Source organism: Diuraphis noxia, unplaced genomic scaffold, assembly GCF_037042655.1.
Source record: "Diuraphis noxia isolate RWA-SAM2 unplaced genomic scaffold, SU_Dnox_SAM2 contig0003, whole genome shotgun sequence".
In the NCBI taxonomy this organism is placed as follows: Eukaryota; Metazoa; Arthropoda; class Insecta; order Hemiptera; family Aphididae; genus Diuraphis; species Diuraphis noxia.
This window is the reverse complement of record NW_028301713.1, coordinates 29,761,876-29,774,023: the sequence shown is the minus strand read 5'-3', so window position 1 is coordinate 29,774,023 and position 12,148 is coordinate 29,761,876. Positions and strand designations below refer to the sequence as shown.

General features: G+C 28.8%; 1 protein-coding gene across 1 annotated transcript in view; it reads left to right on the top strand.

The window, feature by feature from the left end:
* The window catches only part of LOC107165467 (uncharacterized), a 29,317-nt gene extending 17,276 nt beyond the window's left edge, over positions 1–12,041 (top strand). The window contains exons 2-3 of the mRNA XM_015513708.2: positions 8,707–9,166; positions 11,451–12,041. Coding sequence (XP_015369194.2) covers positions 8,710–9,166; positions 11,451–11,653 — 660 coding nt within the window. The 5' untranslated portion in view covers positions 8,707–8,709 and the 3' untranslated portion in view covers positions 11,654–12,041. The remainder of the gene's footprint in view (positions 1–8,706; positions 9,167–11,450) is intronic.
* The last annotated feature ends 107 nt before the right edge of the window (positions 12,042–12,148 follow it).

The window sequence follows — 12,148 nt, the reverse complement described above, 5'->3', positions numbered from 1 at the left end:
ACGTTGTTTGTATACTTAATTGAACATTTTTTTTTTAAATTTTTTTTCTTTTAGAAAAATATCATAACACCATAATGATATTGTATATAGGTAATGTTATGTTTATTCGTCTGTACATTAAATTGCCATATCGTTACAAAAAAGTTTATAAATTTATATAGGTACTGCAAACAGTTAAAGATCAAATACCCACCACTCTCTTAGATGGAAATAATTAATGCACGATATAATATATAACATAGGTAATATGATATTTTATTTATTATTTTCACAACTTTATTTCTTAGTTTCTGTGCTTAATCGATGCGTTCTTAAAATTAACTGCCCGCGGACCACAATAAAGATTCCACATGACTTCCAAGCGATTATTTGAAGTACAAAATAAATGCCATTTGCTTATGAGGTTCGCGTATCAATAGTATATACAATAATAACTATTAAGTGTTAATTCTTCAACTGTTTTTTATTCTTTGTAAGTAAAACTAACTAGTGAATTACATTTTATTTTTCTCTCATTATTATTTATTTTTCGATTAATAAAGCAATTTGATATAATCTGTAGTCTGTAGTATGTAGGCTGTAGTTTCTACATAGTAAATTTATTTAGCGCATTAAGTAATTTGGCTCATATAATTAATAACATGATTGAGGAAGTCACTCATTATATATTTATATATAACACCTCCGTGTTGTCTTCTGCCAGTAAGGAAACTATTTTTTTATTTTTTTTATTAAAAATGATTGACATAACTTATCCGGCTTAACCAATTCATTGTATTATTAGAATTGGTAAATGGTATATATCCAGAAAATAAAATAGGCGAGTTACAAAAACACATATTTATCGAGCATGTTAGATTTCTAAATTTCTTGATGGTATGGAATAGAATATTGTGATATAATTGATTGTATTAAATCATCACCTATAGAAAATGACTATATCTAGAAAACCAGTGATTCAAATAAAGTATTCTGATAAAGTAAAAATAAAAAAATTATGTGTTTAGTAAATTTAATTAAATAGAAGCTACAACTGATATTCTTATAACTATTTATATTGATAACCAACAGTGGTTATAACTAGTAAGTACCTATAATAAAATCGATACTTACTAGTTGTAGGTATCTAACATAAACCTAAAACTCAAATATTTGGGCTTTATGTGTTAAATAGTATTTTCAAATGAATTCCTAAAATTGGTAGTTATTAAGGTGGTTAGATATTATTCATACAGATTTAGGTAATAGTATGTCACACATTCATTAATGTAATATAGTTTTATTAAGTAGGTACTTGTTTATTTGTAATTCTCCATAGATATTGTACAAAACCTATACCTATAATAAATCTATATAGTGCTATAATAAATACGATATACCCATTGCTCGAATTAAGGAAGCTTCTCTACTATTTTTTTTTTTTGTATATCCCAAGTATTTTTGTTTACTTGGACTGTGAGGCGGCATAAACTAACGCTCAAGATAATTTTAATTAAAATGCGGAGTTGATTTAAATTGTTGTCAATGATAATAATGATATACCTTATGAAGTAATGAATTTTACATTTTTTTTTTTATATCAAAAATATGTATTTTTTTCTTTGGTTTAGAATAGGTGCCTTGTTATTTTTACTATATACCTAGTTTGTTTATATGATATCACAGTTGTTATTTGGCTAATGCACAGATATGTTAAATATTAATTATTGAATTATTAAAATAAATATCAGCGTTGACAATTGACATGGGTATAATAATATGCTTCATAGTTCATGAACAATCAAGATATTACCTCTGATAATGTTTGTGTTAAATAATTTTGCACTTGGACCGTAGATTTTGAATCGTTGGATTGAGTTCCTGTTCTTAATTATTTTGAACTTGAGAACTGTATATACTTAAACAATAAGAAAATCATTTATAATGTTATAAGAATATGTTTTTTTATACATAAATAAGGTAGTGGACAGTGGTTGTAAGTTAGCGAATTTATCGATGTCATTAAACATTTTTATGTTAGATAACAATTAAAACTGTTTATATAATCTGCAGAAAATATTGTTTTCATACATTTCTTTCTCATCGGAAATTCAACTTAACGTTTATAATTGGTAGTTTGGCATTCAAATTTATATTTTTTTCTTCCCACTTAGATACCTGTATAGTCGTTATAAGACGCCTCTTCGTTTTGTTCGTCATTCATCGTATCAAAAGTATGATACCCCGTGTGGGCTAACTCACAATTAAGTAGATTGTAATATACCTACACATTTAAAAATTTGCGCATTTCACGAATTTGAATACATTATGCCGTACAGTACTGCATATTGTATCGAGTAACCCAACCTAACCAATAACAGCTGGTGTGCGTTGTTGTTAAGCACTTGAGAAAAAGTATTTAAATAATTTATTTATCAAAGACTTTTTACATTTTTTTAATTGGGTTTGGCTACTCGTTAGTAAAAAAAATTGTATTATATAATCTATCTTTTTAATTTTTAATATTTTAATGAATTTTATACACATATTTTAATATATATTTTGTTAGTAATTTAAAATTAAGCAATAGGTATTTCATCTATACGGGTATACTATCACCGCACCGTGTTTAACGCGTTACAAGTATTTTATAAATTAATTTACAGGCGTGAATGATTACATCCATTGTAGTGGCGCTTTAGAGATATATTGTTCGAAATGAGAAATAATAAATTATCGTTACTTGTCAAAATTCCAAAATTAAATTTAGTTTAGAAAAAACTAACAAGAAATCAAAATAATATAATAACAATCACATAATAGGAATGTTGATTCCTCAATTTATTTTAGGTAGGTATACGCCCTCAACTTCCGTGAGATCCGTCATGTAACTGTTTCACTGTATAATATACGCACACAACGTATATTATTATTAGTACGTATTACGACATCGAGATTTTCCGCAACAGTCGTTCGTCCAACACTAATGAAAATATGCATACAATACACTATACACATTATAACATAATATAATATATTATATTATGTTATATATTTAAATTATATTTTATGTGTATGCTTACGACCTATACACGCTTATATGTATGTTATGTGCACACCGGATGACGTGTAACGCGGTTACAGAACTATATTATATATATATATATATATATATATATATGCATGCTATTGTTTCATAATTTTTTCCTTCCGAAAATTTCTCACCCGCGAATTCCACTGCAATTCATTAACGAAATCATTACCTGTATAACACCAAATTAAAAATATATTCTCGATCCTGAAGTGATCTCATCTCTGTATAATAACACGATATCTTAGTAACGTCATAATAATATTATCTTTGATCCGCGCGCCAAGGCTGGCTTCCTAATTTAAATTGTTAATTCTCTTTGTTTTTATTATATTTATATCTTTTCATCTGTTATTCTCTATATAGGTAGCTGTACTCAGCAACATTTGCCGTAATTGCTGCGTTAAGATGTTTTATTTTTTTTTAATACAAAAACTCATAAATTTAAAAAATATATACAATCACGATATTACAAAATATCTTACTGTAAACTGTCCGACTGCATATTTTGTTAAGTTATGATCCCGAATACAATACTGCTATAATTATTGCGATGAGTTTTAAAAGTAGGTATAAAAGTATATTGTAATATTATTATTATACTATTGTTGAACTCCTTACATTACTAAGACAAAAGAAAACTGATTTTGTAATCAAATAAATTTAAAAAAAAAAGAATGGAAAATGTTTACGTCGAAAAATGTATCAGAAGAAGTTGTCCATTTACCCTCTAGCTCATAATATGGCGCGATAGTAGCGACTGTGAAATGCTTCTATACATAATAGTGCCTCGTACCTATACAAATATACAATATATATGTTATAATGAGTTTTTTGTCTCCACGACTGACGAACACTGTAGGCAACGAATGAAAATCATCAAGAATTTACGCACGCAACCGTATCGTGTATAGTGTATATACCTACTAAAATATATGTATATATTTATCATAGTGTATATGCAACATTTAGGCTGAAGTGCTGAACTGTATATATATATATAGCTATAATAGTGGAATAATAATATTATTATATGCGGCGGATCGTTGTGCTTTGGTCCGTAAAAAAACGTATGACACTTTTTATGCTTCCGACTGTGATCATTACCGTTGTTTTTTTTGTTTTTGTCTGAATAACTCGCGAAAAATCGAAGCGCTATATTCTTGCAGCGGTTTTTCTACCTTTTTTCGTACCAATAACTGTACATCCGTTTAATCGATAGAGTCGATGGTACTATATACGTTGTTATAAATGTATATACGCATGTGGCGTTATAGGTTCGATTTATCGAATCAATGTCAATATATACATTTCTAACGACTATTGCGGATGATTGTTGACATCATTTTTTTTTCTAAAACATTCATTTTTTATGTACAGTAATATACGTATAAGTGTACACATATATAAATAGAAGGTGATTATTTCATCGTGAAGCAGTCTATTTCCAGTTATTTCCTCAGTAAATCTATGTGTCTTTGAATACATTTATTTTTACAGAATTATAGGTAGGTACCTGATTGAATTTCAATAAATGTTCATTAACAAGAGAATGCAACACTCTATTATAAAATATCCTAACTAGGAGAACTATTTGATTTATTTCCACACGAATTTGCACGTCGTACGTTTGTAAGACGGCGACAACACATAAGTAGCATAAGACAATGATATATGGGTACCTTAAAACACAATATAAAATAATAACATAATAATAAAAAATCGAAAATAAATTAAGCACTTTGTTGAACTCTCGCTGAAATAGGTACATTAATCTAAACAGAAAATAGATTAGGTAATTCTTAATAATCGACTTAGAATTAGCCTCACCAAACTCACACACGGACACCTTATGGCAAAGACAGATCAACCCCTATCCCCACATGCAATGAAAACTACTCCATCAAACATATCATCGTCTACTGCCCAAACTTCAATGAAGCTATGAAAGACTAATAACCTATGTAGTTGATGCTTAACCAATAAAAAAAATATATATATTATAATAATATTAATACGTCCAAACGATTTATTTTGAATACCTGTATCTACAGTTATATTCATTACAATTATAGTTAGTATAGTGTTACAACTGATAATTAAAATCAATTATTCTGCATATTATTATTACATCCGATGCAACAATATTAATATCGAATAGGTAACTACTACGGTGTCTTTTGTATTAAATTTAAATTCCATTAACCATATATAGGTATAGTATATACATTACCGAAACTTTTAGTAGTTGGATTAGTCGAATTTATTCGCTATGCAAATTATGTAAGGTATACCTAACCTAACCTACGCACTGTTGTCGTTTGCAGTTATCATGTAATATGACATCTTTAATACGGTTCACGTCATTGCTACGATCGAATTGGCAAACTGCAAACTGCAAATGATTTACAGTTATCGAACGGTTGATTCTTTTCGATTACATCATCATCTACTTGACAAGACATCATAGGTTTAGTAAAGTATTAGTTGGTAATTTGGTATATATAATGTTGTACATCAAGTCGATTAAACAATACGCATACAGAAACAATCGATTTTAAGGGACAACAAGATGCGTTCAACAGATAAATAAATAATGTTTATTAAACCATCATTTCATCGTTCTGACATATCAACGTAGTATTGAATTTTTTTTTATTAAGTTAAAACTGTCGCTTGTAATTCAGGAAGTAATCGAAAAAAAGTAGTTTTGTTCGGGTGTGTGCTACGGATAATATATCTTATATTAGTACCAATAGGTATTATATATGTCGCATCCACTTAATGTAATTGTATTTTTCATGAAATGGATATCCATTTCATGAACTACGATCATATCGTGTAAGTCAAATTTTAGTTCATGAAATGGGCATATATTTTGTCCATTTCATGATATGAAAACTCTTATTTTACACTTTGTGTAATATTTTAAATTAATTACATCAACAGATAACTTTTTGTGAAATTGAAATCTTTAAATTTAAAAAAATTCTAAAATCTCTAAATGCAACCACAGTTTAAAAAATGTAATTGCAATTATTGTCAATCAGAACAAACATAAACTTCACCAACTCGGAACTCAATATGGTTTAGTAAAAGGGTGGTACAATTCAGCAAGTTTAAAACCCGCGACATCTAATTTTTTTAAAACTACTGAAGTTAATAATGATAAAGAACTCACATTATGTGAAACAGTTTCTCATATTTCTGGGGGACAAGGTTTTTTAAGTTGTACTTGTAAACGCCAATGTCATCAAAACGATGTGCTTGTTTTAAAGCTTCTGTAAAGTGTAACAGTCGTTGCCATAACACTAATATTTGTAAAAATAAGTAATAATTCATTATTTATATAAATAATATTATTATGATGATAATTATAATTATTTATATTTATATAATTTATAATTTATTTTTATTTTTATTATTATTATAAATAATTATAATAATGTAATAGATTAAAAAGTAAACTTAATTTAAACTGATTTTATTTTTTTCATAACAAATAAGAGTTTAATATAATATGTAGTATTTAAAGATTTCAATTTCACGAACAATTAGCTATTATTGATGTAATTAATTTAAAATATTACACAAAGTGTAAAATAAGAGTTTTCATTTCATGAAATGGATAAAATATATGTCCATTTCATGAACTAAAATTTGACTTACACGATATGATCGTAGTTCATGAAATGGATATCCATTTCATGAAAAATACAATTACATTAAGTGGATGCGACATATACACCGCGTCGCCGCGAGAGTAACTCTTGCGAATGTATAATAATTGATTACCTAATCTATTTTGGTATCGCATCAGTATAGAGGCACTTTTCTTTTAAGTAGGCGAGTGAAAAATTAACTTGACCCTTGCGAAGTCAATGCCAAGAACGTAAAACTATAAGTTAATATATCAATACATAATATAGCGCTTAAAGTCTAAAGTTAAAAATTAGAAAAATATATTTTATTTAATTCATTTTTTCTAATTCCCACTTGTGTTACACATAATATTATAAGTAGTGACTGTGCAATTTTTAATCTTTCTTTAAATTATATAACCAAAATATTTTGTTTAAAATGCATCTTATTATATTTATATTATTCATCTTAATGCTGTTATTATCATTGAAGTGGTTTAAAGTGTTTAATTAATAATTATACTTACGTTTTTTAGTTTTTATCAAAATGAATTGGTCTAAATTGACATCTATAAATCTAATCATTGACCATTGTGTTATTTGTACAGAGAGATTAAACAAAAACATGATTTTAACTTAAAGTATTCTGTTCCAAATTAACTAGAAAAAACTGAGTTGTTAAATTATATAACCAAAATATTTTGTTTAAAATGCATCTTATTATATTTATATTATTCATCTTAATGCTGTTATTATCATTGAAGTGGTTTAAAGTGTTTAATTAATAATTATACTTACGTTTTTTAGTTTTTATCAAAATGAATTGGTCTAAATTGACATCTATAAATCTAATCATTGACCATTGTGTTATTTGTACAGAGAGATTAAACAAAAACATGATTTTAACTTAAAGTATTCTGTTCCAAATTAACTAGAAAAAACTGAGTTGTTAAAATAGATTCTTTAACTATTCAAAATTATTATTGAGTTAGGTAATTAGACATTTCATCGACTTTAAAACTATAGCATTAAGCTAAAAAGTATTTCACCAAACAACTACTGTTTAACTACTTATTGTCCACATTTTATTATCATGCTAATGCTACATTATAAATAATTCTTTTGGGTAATTACTATTTATTTATTTTTAGATGATCAAGAATCAGCCATTTATTGTAGTACTCATATATTATTAGCAGGCATTATTTACTTCAAAATTTAATAATCAATATTTTTTTTCAATATTTAATTATAATTACTTTAATAATGTATCACGCAATTTATACTCTGTGCATATTATTATAATAAATATAATGTGTATAATTATTATACATAATAGGTACCGCATTTAGAATTATGTTCAAAACTATAATATTAAGATTTCCGCGCCCATTTTTTAGTCATATTTAAATATTAAGTACCGTACTCAATTAAAGTTAATTAATATTAAAAGCTAAAATTAAATTGAATTTCCTGCTGCATATAAAATTATAGACTTTATCAGTGTTGGTTACTTTTTCTATCCGTTTGAATGGGTATAGATATAGGTTAGGTACCTATACTGTAATACTGTAAGGAAATTACTTAATAACTTTTTTAAAATTTTTTGATCGCATGAATTTTTAATTATAAAAACTTCATACAACAGCCATTTATAAGTATTATTAAATATAATTTTTTTTAGATGCCCCAAACTAATTATACATTGTATTTAAACCTAATTATACTAGTCTGGAATAAACAAGATTGTAAACTCTTCGTCAGCAAACTTCCCATACCTATTAACCTACCTATTATTCATAATTATCTACGTACAATATTATTATAATGTAATACAAAATATTATTAAAAATAATAATATAAACATTAAAAATACGGAATATAATATATATTATGTATATATATACGATATACTTGGGTGCCTGTATTGCGGCTATATAGACGTAGTGTAGTGTTATATTATTATAGTCTATCAATATTATTGATTGTTCGCAGAAAATGACGAGCGAGCGAAACATACCACATTTGAGGGACATATTCGGCGGGGTCGATGACGACGACGACGGACTGCCAAACGAGCTGCGGCGGTTGGACGTGAAGAGCGACGATCGAAATTCGTTGGGTGGCGTCAGTGCGGCCGGCACCGACAGCGCCATATCGATGGGCTCGGCCAGCGAGGAGGACTTGTTGCCGGCCAAGGGGTCCAAGAAGAAACGGCACAAGAGCGGCGGAAGCCGGCAGACCAAGTGCGCAGCCACGTTCGAGGACGACGTGAAGCACCTGGAACGTCACCTGTCCATGAAGAAAACCATCAGGAAGAAAATCATGCGAGATCTGCAACAAGCGTTCGTCGAGGACCCGGACGAGTTCAAAGTGGAAAACATACCGCCGGAGCAGCTCAAGGCAGAACTCAACTCCAGGAGTCTGAGCTTCGGCATGCCTGGCAAAAAGAAAGGTACCTAAGATAGACTGCACCCAGGCCCCCCACATCATATTTTTGGCTCTGGTACAGAACTAAATCCGGACCCCTCTTAAATGACAATTGATTTTTAACATTTTTCTAATATACATATATCTTAGTAATTATTTCTATGAACGCGCTGAGCCCCAGTACCATGTGTCCTCCTGACCCTCCCCCTTTGTGGGGCCCTGCTTATACCTAAAAATACCATAGGGCCACATAGGTGTCTACTAGTCTACTATCGTCTAAGGCGCCGGGATTACGTGTCCGTGGTAGATCAATAATGCTTAGCCTGTGATGGCCAATCAGCAAACAATGGCTAGACCAGCTGTATAGCAAGTTTAAAATTTGAATTAAATACCTCCTAAGTTTTAGGTATGATTATTTTTTTTTCATCATGTGTGCAATAAGGCTTAACTGATTTCATAAATGTGCCGTTAAATGGAATTTTTTTCCATTCCGGTATTATAACGTACTTTATAATGTTTGGCACTATATGGGAACTCATGTTTAGAAATAATATTTAAAAATGTGTACTCAATACTGCACAGGTTACTACATTTTGATATATTTTGATATATTTTATTATATTTAAGCATATTATTACGTAGGTACCTAAAAGTAATACAATAATTATAAAATAACATAACTTATAACTATAGTTATAATAGTATGCGAATAAGGAAGTAAGCAACACGTTTAACTACACATGATATGATTCGTTTATTTTTTAGTACCTAGTAATATATACCTACTTTCTACTTACCTGAATTGATCAGGGGTTTCTTCGAAAATGCCGAAGCGTAAGTCTGGGGAATGGTAAAGTCCTACAAATGTAGTGTTAACTTCTACAAAAGATAGCATTAACTCCTATGAAAGATAGTGTTAACTCCTACAAAAAATTAATATCACTCGTATTGCTGTAAGAAATATCAGTCTTGCAATATATTAACACATTAAACAAAAATGGTTTGAAAAATATGATACAAATGTTAATAAAACAATAGTCATAACTCATAATCATTTACGTTTAAAACAAAAATTAAATTAATCTATTTTTGTGGCATACTTTGGAGATAAACTCTAAACGTAAAATTTCTCCTTGTATATATTTATTTTTTTGTTTATGTATGAATTAATATTTCGAAATTGTTTTTGTCTGTCTGCGTTGTGTTGTATGACTGCTTCTAATTTTAATGTATGTTTCGGTCTGTACATCTTTCAAAACTTTCATGAATAAATGGAGATTTGGATGATGATGATAAAAACTACTATTAAATCTTGAATGAAATGATTCACATGCATCATAGTAGGTAGTTTCATTAGAAGACCACAATTTTGGAGGAAATAATGAAAACGAAAAAATATAATTTTCAGATAAATAGTCGCAATATTGTTGGACTTTATCGTAAGATGGCATATTTTCTAGCAAATCAGATACAAAGCAATCTTCAATATTTCAAAGTTACGATAATTTTTAGTTTTTTGAGCTTTTCAACTTCAAAATCGTAAATTTAAGTAATATTACCATATTTTTTAAAGGGAAAAAATGTCTACATAGGAGATTACAGTATCTTTGATTTTCAGGTAAACATTTTAAAAGGTTATTAGTGTAGGAGTTTACATTTATTGATGATTCAGGTAAAAAGGTTATTCCTGTAGGAGTTTACATTTGGCCGGAAGTCTCCCCCTAACCTTTTGGCTTTGTGAACTTATATTCTAGCTTGTGAATGACTTCAATATCTTTCATGATCACTAATTAAGTTTCAACCGAGACTTTTTTTTATATAGTTATGACATGATCACATGATATAATATTCGTAGGTAGCTGAAATCATAATTTTCAAATTATTACTATATCATTAAAAGCCATTAGGACGAGGTAAATACCTATAAAGGTACCTACCTCTTTTATAATTTGATATGAAAGTACCATAAACGTACCTATGCGTTATAAATTAATAGGTATCTAATGGCATAGATACCTATACTTTATAGTTATAAAGTGGCTATTTTGTTTTCGTGTTTCTACAGTCCACCTAATAATTTCTTAATTTGCCAATTACGTCTTTGCTTATTATGTCCATGTAACGGATTTTATAATACATACCTAATATGTTGTAGGTAATATAGGTATAACTCCACCATATAGTTATAGATACTGAATGTTAATTTGTAAGATTATCACAATCACCTACAAGTTGGGTGTTAAACAGATTCATTATTTTTTTATAATTAACATAATAAATAATATATATATTTTTTTTATTACTTTCAGGAAAAATGAAGTCAGAATCGAATTTTCTAGACTTTTTACGCGGAGGAAACGACTCAACAATGGCCGGCCGTCGTTACAACGCGGACGAAAGCGATTCTGGACACGGGTCACCGACCAGAGAACTGGACGATGACGAACCTTCGATACGGAAACCAAGCTTTTGGAGACGTTTTACCATAAAGGGCGCGAGGAACAAGCGGTAGGCGCGAATACCGTTTGAGCGCATAAATAACACTGTGATCCTTAAAAGTTAAAACCTATTATTATTAATATCATTATTTTAGATTTTTTTTTTATATATATATCACGTAAGATTGTATGTGCGTACCTATGCGGTCTATTTTCGTCTTGTCATCATGAATAATGCTAATATCTTTCATAATCCGGTGGACAGTCGTTGATGTGAACTGTTCAAACCAATCTAAGTGTCATTAGACTACTGATATCAAACCTTTTCCATTTTATAAGTACAGATTTACGATTGGATTTTTTTCTACAATAGCCTATGATGTATTTTGATACAAAATATTTTTCTATAATCTTTGTATGTATGTACGTAGGTACTTAATAAACATGTAATATTTAATTCAATTTTTGTATATTTTTTTTTTTTTTATATAAACATTAGTAAGTACCTACTAAGTAGTTTGTTGGTCCATGATTCTGATCCATGCTGATTTAAGAAGTTAAGTATATTG